Source organism: Papilio xuthus, unplaced genomic scaffold (genome assembly GCF_000836235.2).
Source record: "Papilio xuthus unplaced genomic scaffold, Pxut_1.1 DF826945.1, whole genome shotgun sequence".
NCBI classification, from domain to species: domain Eukaryota; kingdom Metazoa; phylum Arthropoda; class Insecta; order Lepidoptera; family Papilionidae; genus Papilio; species Papilio xuthus.
Genome location: NW_013531704.1, coordinates 8,212,764 through 8,231,205, shown reverse-complemented (window position 1 = coordinate 8,231,205; position 18,442 = coordinate 8,212,764). Strand labels below are relative to the sequence as shown.

General features: G+C 33.0%; 2 protein-coding genes across 2 annotated transcripts; one reads left to right on the top strand and one right to left on the bottom strand.

Moving 5' to 3' along the window:
- The first annotated feature begins 923 nt into the window (after positions 1–923).
- Positions 924–7,563, top strand: LOC106121514 (toll-like receptor 3). The gene is made up of 8 exons (XM_013317208.1): positions 924–1,135; positions 1,233–1,636; positions 3,621–4,079; positions 4,214–4,481; positions 5,059–5,442; positions 6,027–6,208; positions 6,404–6,518; positions 6,868–7,563. The coding sequence occupies exons 2-8, from the start codon at positions 1,341–1,343 to the stop codon at positions 7,099–7,101; spliced, it is 1,938 nt and encodes a 645-aa protein (XP_013172662.1). The 5' UTR covers positions 924–1,135; positions 1,233–1,340; the 3' UTR covers positions 7,102–7,563.
- A 709-nt stretch (positions 7,564–8,272) lies between these two features.
- Sqor (Sulfide quinone oxidoreductase) lies at positions 8,273–18,339 on the bottom strand. Its single transcript, XM_013316460.1, has 16 exons — positions 18,033–18,339; positions 17,838–17,943; positions 16,744–16,968; positions 16,427–16,627; positions 14,939–15,133; positions 14,381–14,582; positions 13,608–13,780; positions 12,953–13,080; positions 11,580–11,717; positions 11,190–11,295; positions 10,718–10,942; positions 10,255–10,455; positions 9,763–9,945; positions 9,301–9,502; positions 8,841–9,013; positions 8,273–8,417 (listed from the first exon to the last, which is right to left on the bottom strand). Exons 1-16 carry the CDS (start codon positions 18,125–18,127, stop codon positions 8,286–8,288), a joined length of 2,685 nt encoding a protein of 894 aa, XP_013171914.1. The 5' UTR covers positions 18,128–18,339; the 3' UTR covers positions 8,273–8,285.
- Between the last annotated feature and the right edge of the window lie 103 nt (positions 18,340–18,442).

Below are 18,442 nucleotides of genomic sequence, written 5' to 3'. Positions count from 1 at the left end.
CAGAAGAAATTCAAAAGATATGTGTGAAGTCAACCAACCCGCACTTGGCCAGCGTGGTGGACTATGGCCTAATCACCCTTAACTTAGGGTAGGCTCCGAGCCCCTCGGTGGGGACGTATAGTGAGCTGATGATGATGTATATACAAATATACGTAAAACACAGTATTAAAATGTTCCACAAATAGTTTATTTTAGGTATTTCATTACTGTTTTTATTATTTAATCTTTAAAAATTGATAATGCGATAAGAAATTAATGTGTAAAATCAATAGAGTTTACTTACACATGTTGGTTGCGCAAAGTCTCTTTCATTTATGTACAGTCATCATCAAAAGTAAATACATTTAAAATATATAATAAAAAAATGAGTCTTCATTGTCGTCACAATGTACAAATACAAATAATTCATTGTGAACATTTTAACTGCTTCATATTATAAGGTGTCAAGTGTACTTTCGTTACTGACTGTACTTAGTTTCTACGTGCACTATCTATTTTTATTGTCACCCGCATCGATGAAAACCCATTTCAAGACGCACTGGCAGAAATAAAAATAGTAAATAATTTTTTTATTACTTTTCTAAAAAAAAGACGGAAAAGCTTTACAGAATGATAAATTAACGCTTACAAAAATTGATATTCATACTGATGGTCCAATTTAATCCTTAGTAATTTAATAAAAAAAGGTTTATGAATAATATGAAATGACGTTACATTAGATTTGGTCAATTGCCTAAACAAGCACTGCCAAATAATAATTTCATCGTTTTATATTCATTTTGTAGCGCCTACGACATGTTTTACTAATAAAGTATAAGGCGTAGGTACAAGATGTTCGAATAACCGCTTAGTCATAGATACCGAATCTCTGAGTATTCTTCAATCGGTATTATCTTATATAACGTTAATTTATTAGACATTTAACTCCATTAATTGTGGTTTTATTGTTATTTAAGTGACCTTGACTCTAATAAAATAGAGCAATAAAAGTGCGCGCTTGAGGTATAAAATATTTAGATTTTCTTTTGTTCGATCGATAATGAAACGTATCGAGTATGTAAATAGGTGTTTATCCCAAGTGTGATGATTAGTTCGAAGCGGTATGCAGATTTTCTTGTATGGAGACACGTTATTGGTAATTAGTTTTCTGGGAAATTACAAAATTTGGATTTAATTAGACTTACAATTTTATAGTGTAATCCGCTACTATCTTTACTCTGCGTCATTTTCAGTATACACACATCATCAATGCCGCGATAATATGTTGATAACGAATTTTATCATTTCACCTCGATTACACGACGAATGTAGATGTGTACGAGTCGCGCTCGCGTTTCAAAATGCGCGCCATAATAATTTTGACGTTTAACTTTTTAATTTTAAATGTCAACGGTCAAGAAGTCGATGCAGACGGCGTTACGGAGGAAGTGCAAAAATTAATAAAATTGTGTTCGTTTTGTACGTGCAGTGAAATACCAGAAATCGATGGTACTCATTTAGTGTTCAATATATTGTGTTCTGAATTGGATAGAATACAGAATGTTGCTGATTTGGATAAAATTCAGTGGCCGGAGAACCCTAATGGATTGAAAATTTCCGCTGCTTTTGAAGGTTTGGGACTCAATACTCTTGGCAGGTATGTTACATTAAAAATAAAATTAAGTAGTAAGTAAATTATTAAAAATATTTTATTTTGAAGATGAAGATAATTCATTACGTGGGTTTTACACTGTCATAAATACAGATTAAATGATAGACCTTGATGCCTTATCATCATTTACATAAAACCTTACACTTTTAAAGCCCTAATTAGAGAGAAAATATTGCTGTGGAAAATACAACGTTGAAACCTTCGACGTAACAATATAAGTAGTTAACTGTATAAGTTAATATCCAAAAATAGCATAACTAAGATAAAAATCTTTGCTTTTGAAGCAAATATTGACAATAAATATCTTTCCACAAAGTGAGACTCACTGCGGCTTCGTAAACCAAATTTTAATGTTAAATATTAGATGGTGACTAATCATATCAGGTTTAGGTAGATTTAGTATAATATTTATTATTATTTTATTGAACTACTTTTTCACGTTTTTAAGTAATTACGCAAAAGTAAGAAAAACAGTCCAAAAATATGAAGTAACCACAAAGTAATAAACAAAATTAAACTTTTTCGTGATATAATTTTCAATATCACATGTATTCGTTTTTAATTCCTCGTATAAATATGAATACTTTTTATTAAATATAATTAGGTAATACATATTGTAATTACATTAGTTTAGACAACGCATATGCAATTGCGTATGTCTATGGGCAACGTTCGCTTCGCTATTTCAGCGATTTCAGGTGGCCGCTCGCTCGTTTGCCATCTGTTGATATAAAAAAGTTAGATTTAAAAAAAAAAAAATCATTGTCATTTCCAATTTCCCGGGAATTACAGTAATATAATATGAATCAATTGTATCGTCATAGTACTGCGTGCACTTCGATACAAGATATGACACTTATCAAAGTATTCACGAGAACCTTTATCTCTGAGTATCAACCGACCCTTTGTTTACTTTGTCCAAAGCAAACGCCTGTGCCATTGAAACAATGTACCTAAATACGATCGATTTTAAAAAGTAATTAAAACCTTCATAAAATAACGATACAAATTTTCAAAGCTCACGTACATATTTTTATTTTGTGCAACATACTGTTATCTCTATTTTTCCAAAGATAATGAAAGAGATGGCAAAATGTTATAAAGTTTCGTCAATGAAAATACAATGTTACCAGCAGAAATTTAACATTTGTATGGTACAGTTTACATATCAAAAAAATTTCCTAATGTTCTTTTCATTATTTTATCTAACTTTTAAATTAAGATTGGCAATGTATTTACGTTTATTTCGTTACGTTCACATAAAAAATATAATAAGGAATCGTATTTATGCGATCCCAACAGCCGGTTTCCATTGCAGAAAAACGTATACAAAACATATCTCTGTTATTCTCATGAGACTGAAAGGTACGGCAATATGTTTTCGACAGGCAACTCATGGGATGATACTAACGCAATACGCCTATCTCATACACTTACGTCAAAAAAAAACCTTTATTAATAGACTTATCACACGCACCTTGTTACTAATTGTTGTGAAGGTCGTTGTCCGCGTTATCGTCCACAACAGCCTCCATCAATCATCGCGAAGAATTGTGCCGGAGATGTGTGTCTCGCAAATCTTTGTCGCAGGATCGATTGTACCTTAACATAAATAATTCGATACATCACTATGCTGGAATTTGCACTTAATTCTAGCACATTTTCTAATCGTTATACACGCTTTGAGATGGGCAGTAATGAATGTCAATAAGACGAGAGAGTAATTGTTTAAATAAATGATATGCCGAAAACTACGAAGTTAATAACGAAGTTATTAAATTCTTCTAAGGAGTATTCTTTTACTCCTTAGAAGTATCGACGAGTCGAGACTTACCTAGATTTATTAAGGGAGTCTTTAGTGTAGATTTAGTATAAGAAATTCTCAATATAGGTTTTCCCACTTCATCATTTATATAGCTTTTTATTTCGTATTTTTCATCGATCATTAACAATTTTTCTGAACTTTCAGATTACCTCCAAATGCACAAGTGGAAACTCTAAGGTTTAGTAATAACGCAATTAAGACGTATTGGCCGGACCCGTTTAGCGATGTATCCAATCTGAAGAGGCTATCGTTCTCACAAAACGAGCTGATGGAAATAACACCAGATCTATTCACGAATATAGAACATTTAGAGGAACTGGATTTATCTTACAACAAATTAACGGATTTTAATTCGTTAGATTTTAAATTTTTACGCAATTTAAAGAGATTGAATTTACAAAGTAATCTTATAAAGAAGATGCCCATCGAAGTTTTAAGCCCAATGATTTTGTTGGAGGATTTAGATTTAAGCAAGAATGGAATTTACGATCTTCTACTACAGAAAACTGAAAGCGAGCCGTTTAAAGTCGTTAAAAGGTTGAGTTTAAGCGGGAATAGAATAAGATCCGTGACCAAGGAGTCATTTCCTCTTAATAATAGTATGTAAGTGGTTTGGTTATGCCTATTTTATTTTGCTTTGTGTCGATGTAAAATAGCTCTTATTAAGATTGACTAAAGCATATATTCTTATACCAGTTTTGTGTTTCAAATATATTTATTCTGTTATTATTTTATAGTGAACTTCTAGACTTATCAAACAACGTGATAGAGATTATAGAAGAGAACGCATTTCTCACTTGCGTCAATCTGAGAGAATTGAACCTTGGACAGAACAACATAACGTTCACTTTCGCACTGCCGCCATCACTGCAGATTGCCATATTGAAAATAAACACATTATACCACTGGCCCACATTTCCTGACGGCATCACTTACATAGATCTTTCGTACAATAGATTATCGGATATGTATAACGAAAATCAAGTCGAGTTTGAAAATTTAGAGGTAAGAAAAATAGATTGAAATAATAAAATGTCTCAAGAAAGTTTTAATAAGTTAATAATAATTTACCTTAAGTTTCTGACACCAAAATCTTATAAAACATATCATATCTGTAATTATCGTTGACAAAAACAAAGATATTTTAAACGGACATTTTGGTCTCAGAAATTCGCGGTAAAACAGATAATTTAGTCAAATAGTAATTGATAATTTGATATATTTTTTGTACTGGCAACAAACTGGTAGAAATTCGCATAAAAGACGCTGCGGCGAAAGTACAGATAAATAAACCTACATAAACAAATAAGCGATAAATTTATTTGTACATTATAAATAAGTTTATCTGTTATTTATCTTATAAAGGTATTTATATTGTTAGATAAAGATATTTCTCATGAAATTTATTACCACAATAGATATTACTTTGAGTAGGAGCTTTGATTATAAAATTTATACCTATAAGTATGTAAGACCAAGTTTTAAAAGAAATTCCAACAGTTTGAAAGCAGAAGAAAAATACATATTAAACATTTTAACCTTTTATTTTATTAACCATATATATATGTGTTATAAATTACAGATTCTCAATATAGGTGGTAATCAAATAAAAGATATAAATATAGAAAAAAAATTACCAAAGTTATACAGTTTGGACATATCTTACAACTTAATAAAAGACATACCAAAATGTTTGAGCAGTCAAATATTACCGAAATTGGAAGAATTGCGTTTAGATGGCAACCCTATAGAGGATGTTTATTTTAAAAACATTCTATCGTTGAAGAATTTATATTTGAACGATATGCACAAGTTGGTGACTGTAAAGGATAAGGCTTTCAGTAATGTTATTGGTAGAGGCGATGAAACTATGAACGAGAGAAATTGTTTTTATTTGTACATGTCTAACTGTGGTTCTTTAAGTGAGATACAAGATGGCGCTTTTGATGCAACATCGTTGTGTATGGTAAGTACAATTTATTTAAAACAAGCTGTCGCCCACAACTCCGTCCGCGCGCGGCATTAAAAAAAAATTAATGAGTAGACTGTGTGTTCTTCCAGATTTTGTCCTACATCTGTGCCAAATTTCATCAAGATCCGTTGAATCGTTTCAGAAATACCTTCAAACAAACATCCATTTAAACATTCGCATTTATAATATTTGTAATTGTATTCATTTGAACACATCAAGCTAGTACTAGCAATCGCAGTACTAAGTAGTTATTAAAACTGTAGGGTTGACAGAAAAAGTACCAGATAAAATCCGCCGTAAAGTTCTTGTATTTTCAACTATTCTTTTTGATTGAGATACCTTACTGTTCCTTAAAATAAACCACTAATTAAAAATAAAATAGCACAATTACACTGTTTCAAACTATTCTAAATCTATAAAATTCTCGTGTCACAATGTTAGTTACCATACTTCTTCGAAACGTCTTGACCGATTTTTATGAAATTTTATATGCATATTCAGTAGGTCTGAGAATCGACTATCTATTAATTTCTTCAGTAATAAATAATGCTACTCAATCATAAATCACATTGTTCTAGATCGATATAAGCAAGAACAATTTGACGAGACTGTCGAAGGACCTGCTTGACTGGCGGGCACTGACCGAAGGAGCAGACTTGCAGTACAATCCATGGGAGTGCTCCTGTCCCCTGCAATGGATGCTGGACGATCTGCTGCCGACACTCTATAAGAGCAATTCAAGACTGCTGACTGAACTCAGGTAGAAAACTTTGTTAGTCTATGGTAGTAGTAAAAAGTCCTCCTCCTTGCTGTTTGGAGGTCATCATTAAAAGTTTGAAGGCATAGCTTTAAAAATTCCATTGCCGTCGTATTATTTTTACTAAAACATATTGTTGTTTCTTTATCTACAGTGGAAACCTACTGTTGAAATAGGTGTTATGTGCAACTATTACAGATGCGGGTCGCCGCGGGGCTACGAGGGTCTGCGGCTGGTGCACTGGTACAACTGGACGGAGCCCGCCATGTGCAGCGACATGATGATGCGCGCCGGACCGCACGGCACTTACATCGTAAGTTTCCCAAAAATATCTTTAACATCTCCCACACCATTACTGTTTCGTACGAAGTGAAATTGCATGTCGAGTGGACGTGTTATAGTACTTTTCAGATATCTTGGCGGCTCTGAACTAAGCGCGAGCTTTGCACAGAATACAACAATGTTATTTGTAGCGGGGCGTAAAGGAAAGCGGGAGGAGTGCACAGCGCAGCGTGAATGCCCTTGGGCTGCCAAGATATTTGAAAAGAAACACACAATCAAACGTTACCTAAACCAACAAAATCATCAAAAAAAGTTTTTCTTAGCCATCAATTTTTGTTTTATAGAATAGAACCACTGATATCTGTAATTTCTTATTTCAGTTACAACCATCAACGGACTCTGGTCCCAAGTTCAACTACATGATAATAATATTAGTTGCGTGCATCAGTGTAGCGTTGTTGATAGCGGTCGCGTTGTTCGTGTACCTGGTGCGCAACAGACGGCGACACAGAGTGCGTCAAGCTGCGCTCAAACGTAAACGACAGACCGCATCCGATATTAAGAACAGCAATGGATTGCAAAAGGAAAAGTTTGGAGCGTTTAATAAAGCTTAGGTTAAACTCAAGTTTGCATTATAAAGATTTTGTTAAGTTTAATCTTGTATAAATGAAGTTTCTATGGCTAACTTGTACAAAAACATATTGTCGTTCCTCTCACTCTGTTTAGTAAAACAGAGATAACGATGTATTTAGGTACAAGTGTTTTTGGCATTAAAAATACCATAATATAGTACTATTCAAATATCTTAGCAGCACGGAACATCGCACGAATTGCGCAGAACACAATGTTAGGTGTGACGAGGCGTAAAGGGATGCCGGAGAGGGTACTGCGCTACTTAATTTCAAACTAAGATATTTGAAAAGCACTAAATTGGATAAATAAAGTCGGATTGTGTTGCTTTAATTGTAATAAATGGAATTGTGGATTAAGAAAATCTGAATAATATGTCATCATCATCATTATCATCAGCTCACTATACGTCCCCACCGAGGGGCTCGGAGCCTACCCTAAGTTAAGGTGATTAGGCCATAGTCAACCACGCTGGCCAAGTGCGGGTTGACTTCACACATATCTTTGAATTTCTTCACAGATATGTGCAGGTTGCATCACGATGTTTTCCTTCACCGTAAGAACGTCGGATAAATGTACATATGTAAATCGGAAATCGAAAACCACATTGGTACATGGCGGGATTCGAACCCAGGAGACATGCAGATTGCAAGTCAAGTGCTTGACCACTGAGCCACCGACGCTTTTGAATAATATGTAAATAATAATAATTGCATTTATTTACGAGTGAATGGATAACAAAATTACAATCTTAATAAAGAATGTTGTGATTTTTCTTTAATTTAGCATAGTTATAGTTGATAAATTATTGTAATTTTAAATACGTATTAAAAAAAAACCTTAATAACATTCAAATTGTTTGTTATAAGTCTTACATAAGTTGATTCAGATTGAAATAACATCACAACTTTACAGTATTATTAAAAGTGGAGTCAAAAATTATTTAGAAGTTCTGTTGAATTGCATGAACTTAACGTCTAGATAACGAGTGAATGTAAAGCCTCAACTTGCCTCTACTAAAGTATTAGATTATTTTTACGTTATTTCATGTACATACATGTAAATAAGAGTTAATTAATATATTTCATATAAAGATCCATTATTTTATTAATTATTGTAGAGATTTTTTGTATAATTTAATAAAAACAGATTCATATATCATGTTTGTTTATTTTCTTAAAGGATTGATTATTTTGCGCAGAGTTAAAGGTCCGTTCCATTTGCCTTTTATTAATTTGTTCCAATACAAATATGGTAGATAGGTTTTAGTTAAAAAAGCGATAAGTTTGTGTTCATTGCTCTGAAAGAAAATTGTCGTAACAAGAAATCAAATTAAGTCCTAATAAAAACATAATACATTTTACTTTGAAACTTGTAGAATCAAAAATATTTCCGTGAAAACACTTTTACTAATATTACAATTACACTACACTGTATCTTAAAATTTTCGATGATAATCTTACTATCATTCTAATATTATAATTACGAATATTTGAATGTAAGGATGGTTAGATGTATGTTTATTAGAAGGTATCTGCAGTACGGCTCAATGGATCTTGATGAAGTTTGGCACAGATATAAACATAACCTCGAAGAACACAAAGGTTACTAATTTTTTAATGCCGACAGTCACAAGCGACAGGATGTATGGAATGTGACGTTTGTGTTTACAACATTTAAGACTTCATTTGGTACAGAATTTTTAAAATAAGACTTCACTAACCTGATCGAATGGGAACGTCTCGAAAGGTTTCTTGTCATAAACAGATTCTGCAAGTATTCCCCTGACATATGACGTCATCACGGGACAAGCGCCGTATCCTTCGTATTTAACAACAGGAGGCTTTCCCTCCATTGTTTTTGACAAATTACGTGCCACTACATAACTTTGACGTGCTAAAAAGATTAATCATTGGTTTCCGAGACTATAATTTCTGTATAAAACATATATTGCTATCTCTATTTTGGGAAAAGATAAAGAGAGGGATGACGATAACTTTTATACAGAAATGTTTTTTTTTTTAAATCCAACAATAAGACAAATTGATGGAAAAATATATCAAATAATTAGACAGTTGAGTGGCCCAAGACGTTTTATCTCGGTTTTTTCCTACTCAATTTATTTTTTCGCTTAAATAAATATATTTTTTTGGTTTGCACAAGTTGACTCAATACAGACTTACCAACAGCGGCAGCAGTTTTACTATTAGTTGTATTGATACAGTCTCCTACACCGTAAATATTAGGGTACAACTTGTGCTGCAGGGTGTACTTGTCGACATCCAGATAGCCCTCGTCAGAGGTCAGGTGTGCGCACGAACTAAGACAGGTGGGCGGGGACATGGGCGGAGTCACGTGCAAGAATGCATATGGGAATGTTATACACTGCAAATTATTTGGATTAAAAGTTTATTTTGTAAATAGAACTGTCATTAGCTATGTTAAAAGTACGAACATCCGATTATATTATATGTGTTCGATTTGGAATTCGAATCGGTTTCAACTCTTTTTGGGCGAGAATCATATCCTAGTACAAGCCTAGCGCTTTCTATAAATGAAAATGAAAAAAAATTACATAAAAATAAAAGTAACACAAACTCCTTATGTATATTATACATACATATATTATATATATATAACAATACCTGTCCATTATTTGTGATGAAAGTAGCGCCTGTCTTGCTGAGCTCCATTAATTCTAGACTACGATTGACAGCTATATTCTTGCGCACTGTTATTTTGTGTAGTGCCGCAGAGTACTTCTGTACCCCGAACAGCATGTCCCCACCCGTCACAAATGTTATATTCGTTCTCTCTTCTAGTTTTTGCTGAGAAATAAAAAGTTTATTTTATGTTTCAGTAATTTATCTTAAACAGCCAAATGTAGATAACAGCTCTCAGACACGCAGAGGAACAAAATTAATCGAATGACACTATTCAAAATCGATTACCAATTAACAAAACATATATTCGAAAAAATTAAGCCAAAACAATGCAACCCAGTGGCATAATGCCAGGGAGATGATGATATCCGCAAAGAAAACAAAATACTACTCGGTTCTTTTTATGAGTTGTTAGTTTAGGGCAATATTATATGAGAAGGTTTACGTGCGATAACTAATAAAGAATTCCCTTACCCGTCTCCAATGATCATCAGAGAGGAACATAATCTTGAGTGCAGCCCCTGAGCACTTGCCAACCTGTCTGGGGAAGGTGAACAGCACATGGCCGCCGCCGAAGCCGCGCACGCAGCGCCACGTCTTCTCGCAGTACTGCGAACTAAACGTCGAGTTGACACAACTTGTGGGGTCGTCCAGTGCCTTCACTAGACCTGGAATCTAAAACACAGTACAGTAAGACCCCATTTCCATGAAGCGACTAGACGCGCGATTTCGGTTGAGGACTCACGCAAATATCATAGCAGTTGCGGTAGCAGGCAAAATAACCAACATCTACAAAATATCGCTAAGGATTTAGTTAAATTTTAACCGACTTCAAAAAGGAGGAGGATCTCAATTCGTCTGTATGTTTTTTTTTTCTTTTTTTATCGTAATGACGTACCTATAAATAAGCTTTTAAAATCATAAAAGAATCGGCTACCTTATCGTAGTCATTTTTCAAGCCGACTGCTACCACCATAAATTCGTAATGAATCTTTTTGCCCCACCGCGTGTGTACCACGTTGTGGCTAGGATCGAATCCGTCTGCATGGTCTTTGATCCATATCACATCTTCTGGTATTAACGCCTGCAGAGGTCTGTGACTGTCTGAATATGGCTTTATACCGGCTCCGACAAGCGAAAACATTGGCTGGTAGAAATGAACCTGGGAAATTTAATTTTTTATACTGGTAACATTAATTTGTATAATAGTTACGTTCCAAAAATCGTTAATAATGCGCCGCGCCATATTGTGACGTCATAGCCTATGAAATCGAAAAACAACTATTTTTTATTAATATTTAATTCTAATGTTCATAAAATAATATTTACGAAAATAATTTGTTGAAAAATATCTTAACTTTTTTATAACGGCATGTTTTTGTTTGAAACGCATTAAAATCTTAGTTTACCTCAGACGGCTCTAAAACGATGATATCTTTGCCTCTCAATAGTCTTGCCAGTCTCCACGCTATGCTGCAGCCGCCGGCACCGCCTCCGACTATTACAACTTTACATCTACACAATTAACAAAATAAACAGAGAAGAGATGAAATGCGTTAGGATTTTTTTATTCTAACGCATTTCATTTCATTTATTTCTTAAGTTTAAAATTGATCGCATCAGAATTTAAAAAAAAATCTTTATGAATTAAATTAAATGACAACATACATATTTAAATTGATGCATTCTTAGTGGCTACTTCCACTAATTTTGGCCTCGCCATGTCATTTGCAGAGGCGGCACTGCTAGTGGAAATAACACAGATTCCATACAAAATCGAAGCGGAAATAAGATCTTACTTGTATTTTTGATGGCTCATTGCCATACTATAGTACTGCCTACATGATGACCATAATATATTTCTTTGTTTCCACAATAAAGTGGCCATTGAATAATTGTTTTTCTTTATTAAATCATATTTTCTCAGGGTTGTTGAATTTACATTTTGATTTTATATAAACATTTTGACTGGAATTTAACCAACTAGATTAATTTTTAATAATACCGTGTACACAGATAACCTATAGAGTCTTTCTAAAAGTTAAACGTCTAATCGTGAGTTGATTTTCGAAATGTAATTTGTATTGTAAATTACACCACTGATCGTACATTTCTGAAACCAAAAATCCTGTTTAAAATATAGTGTTATCTCTGTTTTGTCAAAGATAATGAGAGGGATGACGATATGTTTTATACAGAGACAGAAATCCAAGGTCAGAGAATTCACGGCGTCCTATTCCCGTCTCACTTTTTTGCCCCGATTAGTTATCTATAGGTTATGTATGTAAGACTGTATACCATTTAAATCCAGATTAAAAAAATGTCAAATTCAAAAACTCCAAATAATACAATTGGTAAAAGAATATATGAAATAAAATAACAGTTTGCAATATAAACATGAGTATATTTTATTAAGGAGTCCCGATTATGTCATTTACAAAAATCTATCAACATTAATTACATTTTTACAACCAAAATAATAACGCGCTTCTCGATAGATATATTTAAAGTATGTCAACATAAATATATTTATGTGTGCTTATAAATAACATTATATATTTCAATAATACATAACATACATTACAGTTTAATTACAATTACATACAACATTTGTACTAAAAATAATCATTATAAGTTACATGTTAATTTATGAAATAACACAGAACTAACACCTTTTTAAAAAATTTAATGAAATGTTTAGTTATAATAATGGCCAATAAAAATAGAACGACATATAAAATAAAAAATAAAAATGCCAATTTAATTGAAATTCTAAATTCAAATGTATACAAAAATTTTGACTCTGGCATAGTTTCTTTTTATTTATAAACGTACTTTTAACGTATTTAACATGATTCATAGAATATTAATAAAAAATTAAATAACAAGTCAAAAAAATATATTCGTTTATATGCCAGTAAAAATCATTGCGTAAACGCAATTTGTACAAGAATTTTTTGACTAGACTAGACAAAAAAAATCGATAAAATAATATAATAATTTAACATATTTTAAAAAAAAAATATTTTTTGATATACAGGTATTGTGCGTCCAAAAAAATCGATAGTTTAGTGAAAAGTTTGTGAAAAAATGTGCGCGAAACTGATAATATGAGTTACATTTTTCACTGTAATTGCTTACAACATATGTTATATAGACATATTTATTTGACTAAGCGAAAGGATTGATGATTCTCCTCACAAACTCTGGGCCGTTGTAATTACCTTTTAGCATAAAATGCCAATAAAGGAAGGGAAAAAGATCTCTTTTCATATAGTATGCCATTATACTCTCCCGTGCCTGTTAGAAAAAAGAATCTATTTAGATCTTAGTAATATTATGAATACGAAAGTTTGGATGGATGGATGTTTGTTACAAGCAGCAAAACCGCTCAAAAGATCTAAATAAAACTTTGACATAGTCGTAGAACACATGAGCTACTGATTAAGTTGTTTTTTAAATCCCGTGCGAATAAAGTCGCGTGCGACAGCTAGTTGACTTATAAATCTGATCGCGATTGACTGAATAACAGTCGCGCAACTTTTAGGTTAAGTTTTATATCGATAATTAAAGATTTGGGTTGGAATCCAGTATATCTTACTAATATTATAAATGCGAATGTTTAGATGGATGTATGTTTGTTTGAAGGTATCTCCGGAACAGCTCAACGGATTTTAATGAAATTTGACACATATAGAAAACGATCTGGAATAACACAGGCTACTAATCATTTTTTTTTTCTAATTCCGCGCGTACGGAGTCGCGGGCGACAGCTAGTTATATCTTTATCTTATACCACTTCTTACGTATAATATATTTATATTTACCTGATTAATGGGGAATGTTTCTCTAGGTACACCATCGTATAGGAACTCAGCGATGATGCAGGTATTGTAGGAGGTGACGAGGGGACAGGCTCCGTACCCGTTGTACTGCTCAGTGGGGTGATCCTTCTTCATTGTCTGCATCAGATTATGTTCTAACACGTAGCTTTGTTTTGCTGTAAATATAATATGACTATATAACACCTGAACTGACAATATTTATTATGTTATAAAAACTCATAGGCCGAGTTAAAGTCTCTCTTAAACGACAAACTGAAAAAAAGATGGTAATAGGATGCTTTAATGTGAAGCATTCTTTTATTTTCTATCTTTGCTGTACAGGAAAGTTATCACTGTTAGTTTATTTGTTTTGAATAGGTTCCGAAAGTAATGAACCGTCTGAAAAGTTCTTTCACTTTTAGAAGCTATCCTCACGTGACAGGCTACATTTATTACTAGTTTTTTTTAATTCCGCGCTGACAAATTCGCAGGCAATTGTTCTTCCTACTAATTTTACAAACATAAATGCGATTGGATGGATGTTTGTTAGAAGTTATCTCCAGAAAAGCTATACGGATGTCGCTGCAATGCATAGATGTAGAACATAGTCAAAAATAACATAAAGTTTACTAGTTAAGTTTTTTTTTAATACTGAGCGGACGGAGTCGTAGTCACCTGCTGTATAAAGTAAAAAACGCTTCAAGAAAGGGCGTTCTAGTTTAGACGGTGCTACCTCAAGATGAGGCAAGGGACGATACATTAAAAATATGACATACCAATAGCTGCAGCAGTCTTGCTGTTAGGAGTATTAGTGCAGTCTCCAATGCCGTACATATTGTTATACTTTTCATGTTGCAGCGTGAACTTGTCTACAGTGAGGAATCCCGCCGCGTCCACTATACCCGGACTGTTGCGGAGGAAGTCCGGCGTGCACATGGGGGGAGCTACGTGCAACATGCCGTATGGCATTGTCAACTCCTAGTTTAAAAGAATAAAGTTATAAAAATCTAGACAAAACACTTTATAAAACTGAACTTGGCCGAATATTTCCGACGTACTAAAATCAAATGCCAGTTCTTTCTCTCGTTTGGAACTAACACTGAAATTAAGTTAAAAGAATAAAAAAATATTAAAACAAAACTATTCCTGGCGGCAATTATAACCTTTTTTTTGTTTTTTTTTTAAATTAAGAGAAAAACTTAAGTAATTTAGTGAAATTAGAGTATCATTGTCATATATTTATATCAGAAAAAGTGTTTTAACACTTTTTTTTAAATTACAAGTTTCAACGTAATGTACAGTTTACCTGTACTTCTGCGTTTTTTACCTCGTACCTTACTAGTATCCTGAGTGCAGTAGAACACAGCTTCTCTCTTGGTGTGGTCGAGCTGCTTGAGAACGGTCTTGTAGTTGACCTGAATATTCTTCCTCTCTACAACTTTGAGCAAAACATCTGCATACTTCTTGACGCCGAATATCACAGGCAGGCATGTGTTGTACACTATGTTAGCTTTTGAACGAACATTCACCTAGAAAATATTACTGTTAAAATCAGAATCGTTTGGTTACTTACGCAGACTCTTAGTGTAGATTTTTCATACTAAATCCAGATTAAGGTTTCTCTTAAATTGCTGTAAATATCGCTCGCAGCTTAGTAACCCTGTGCCCAAAGGAATAAAAGCTAAATAGCATATGTGCTATAAGATATCGTTTTCAATTTTTTTTTATTTAGTTATGTTCAGAAGCCATGTCATAAAAAATATAACGGTTATTTAGCATAACGTGTTCCCAATCCAGATTAATTAAAATCGAATATTTTATCAATATCTTTATTATCGTGGTTAAATTTTTGAAAGTCTGAGAAAAATAGATTGGACATAGTTTATAAATAAACTAGCTATCACCCACGACTGCGTCCACGCAGGATTAAAACAAATAGAATAATAAATAGCCTATATGTTCTTCCAGATATAGATCTACATATATGATGGCTTTCAGTGAAATCCATTCAAACGACCGATACATTCAAACATTCGCACTGTTACGTAATACATCTTTGAGAACAATAGAATAGACATGTTTTATAAATAAAAGTGATACGTTTTCAAAGATGTTTAAATATAAACGAACTGAAAGTGTGACTTGTAGATACATTACGTGTTTGATATTATATTTTATTAAGCAAACAGAAGCCAACGTTTAACAAATAAGATTTGTTTTTAAAATATTCATGTGAGATGTGTAATAATATATCCATCACACGCCTTATATATTATGTTTTCAATTATAAGATACTAACTGTCGCCCCCGACTGCGTCCGCGCGAAATTAAGAAAAAATTAATAGGTAGCCTATGTGTTCTTCTAAACTATGTTCTATACCTGTGCTAAATTTCATCAAGATCAATCCATCTATACATCTAAACATTGGCATTTATAATATTAGGAAGAAAGAAGATAGTAAGTAGATATATAAAGGTACCTAGATGTATCTTATGTCTTATACATATACATTCTGTCTACAATCATTATATACTGCCGTCTATGTAGGTAGGTAAGTAGACGATAATTAACAGAGTTGCTAAGTTAGCTTCAATATATTGTGTAAACTTGTTATATTAATTAACTTTAACACGAAAGTAACGCTAGATTTATGTTACGCAACAATGGTTAAGCTTTAGAAAATTATATGAAAGATTTTTTTTAATTTTTCTAAGTCAAACAGTTAAACACTAGATTCGAACCTAATACCCTATATTTCTAAATCGTATATTTTTATATATACTGGCATGCATCAAAAATTTCAATACATTTAAGGGTTTACCTTAGTGAAATACGAATCAGCTAAGTAGGCAATCTTCTGCGGCGCGCCGGGACACTTGAGGGGTGAGTTGGGGTAAGTAAAGATAGCGTTACCACCCTTGAACCTCTGCATGTCGCGCCATGTCTTCTCACAGTACGCCGCGTCGAATATAGTCGACACACCGCTGTTCTCGTCCTTCAGAGCCTCGCTCAGACCGGGAACCTACAACACACAGGTCATACCTATGAAACTGGAAGTGATACACGACATTGGACATCAGTAGAAGGGTGACCCCCCCCCCCATAGAAAATTACATAAAAACTAGCTTAGAAATATACCTTGCTATAGTCATTGTTCAAGCCGACCGCAATAACGATGTACTCGTAGTTGATGACGTCACCATTCGCAGTGGTAACGCGGCAGTTCTCAGCGTCAATACACTGCGCGGAATCCTGTATCCATTTAGCGGCGGCTGGTAGCACGCTTTTTTCAGATCTACATGTAGACGACACTGGTTTCACACCAGCACCGACCAGTGTGAACAATGGTTGATAGTAGTGTTTCTGAAAGAAACGGAACAATTGAATTTTCTACCAAAACAATACAGTTGAGGAAATTTATTTCCTACCCTTTGGTTAAACATCATTTGTTGGTCAGTCAATAATGTTATAACAAATATAGATGTTAATTAATATCTCTTATTGGCTAATGAACAATTCCAAGTGGGAACCAAATTTAATTCTTCAACTGTACATAGTCTGGCATAAGTGTCTATTTCTATTCAACAATAAGCTTTTTTTAACTTACAAAATTCAACAAACAAGACTATTTTATTATTATTCAATCTATTGAATATTTAACAAAAAACATGATTATACAACGTTTATTAAAAAGATAAGTTGTGATATGCAGCTCACGAAATTGCATAACTTATTAAACCGTTAATAAAATCCTGATAAGAATAACAAAATGTATCTGAACAATTGAATAATCCAATCTTTGCTTAGCCAGTTGTTAGAAGCTGTAATATTTTAAATAAAAAACAATAAGTACTAAAAAACTGCCAGTACTAAGCTTGTATATAACATACACTATATGTAATCCCAATCTATTAACAAGTGACCTTCATACAAATGACTGGGCAATCAGTCAACAGTTTTATGCACCTCCGTCCATCCTTTTGTTTACTTTGCACTTATTATACTATACAATAGCTATATTGTTAAAGTTAAGTGTTCTGAATTCTTCTTAATAATTAGTTTTAGAAAAGAGAAATAGTGTAAGTATTGAGTTCAATAATTAATTACTAAAATGATCTAAAATATTCATAATTTAATTACGTTTGTTATTAACCAACTTGGTCTATATGGTTTAAGAATTATAGTTTAGTAAACAAAAAAATTAAGATATTTAGTAAAAATTATATACACACCGAACTAGGCTCCAAAACAATGACAGAATCTTTTTTGAGTCTTTTGGTGAATTTAGCAGCTATAGTACAGCCTCCTGACCCTCCTCCGACCACTAGCAGTTTGCATCTAGAATCAAGAATAAAGATACAATCTAAGTGAAATGTAGCTAGAAAATTTATGTCATATAAAATATTAAAACAAAAAAATATACTCACGAATAATTTTTATTAAGAGAAGCTGATAAAGACAAACTTCTAATGGATGTTGAGATTATTTTTGTGTTCTGTAGTCGCAATATAAGATTATTCATCGTTAAAATTTGTTTTTTCACACATATAAATCGTTCACATTAGAAGTGCACTTGTCCGGTATCGAAGGAGTTCGGATGCTGAATGATTGTGTTACTTTACTTGCGTAACGAAAAAGCTGTGTTACCTACGAAGAGCGATAATTCAATATGATAATAATAAATATATCGATGATAAACCACAGATGTTTTGTTGATATTTTTCTGTCACCTGTCATTAACCGTCAATTGTCAATGTCTCTTTGATTTTTTATTTTTATAATTTTATGACCTGGTAACATAGACCTTTAGATCATTTCTTATTTGGAAAATGTTCTT

Bases quoted from the DNA above. Each gene is read 5' to 3' on its own strand.
- LOC106121514 (XM_013317208.1), top strand. From the start codon at position 1,341: ATGCGCGCCATAATAATTTTGACGTTTAACTTTTTAATTTTAAATGTC. The intron at 5,443-6,026 runs GTAAGTACAATT...ACATTGTTCTAG, and splicing joins ATGCAACATCGTTGTGTATG to ATCGATATAAGCAAGAACAA. The intron at 6,519-6,867 runs GTAAGTTTCCCA...TTCTTATTTCAG, and splicing joins GACCGCACGGCACTTACATC to TTACAACCATCAACGGACTC.
- Sqor (XM_013316460.1), bottom strand. From the start codon at position 18,127: ATGAATAATCTTATATTGCGACTACAGAACACAAAAATAATCTCAACA. The intron at 10,456-10,717 runs GTAGCCGATTCT...ACTGTGTTTTAG, and splicing joins TGAAAAATGACTACGATAAG to ATTCCAGGTCTAGTGAAGGC. The intron at 9,946-10,254 runs GTAAGGGAATTC...TTTATTTCTCAG, and splicing joins CTGATGATCATTGGAGACGG to CAAAAACTAGAAGAGAGAAC.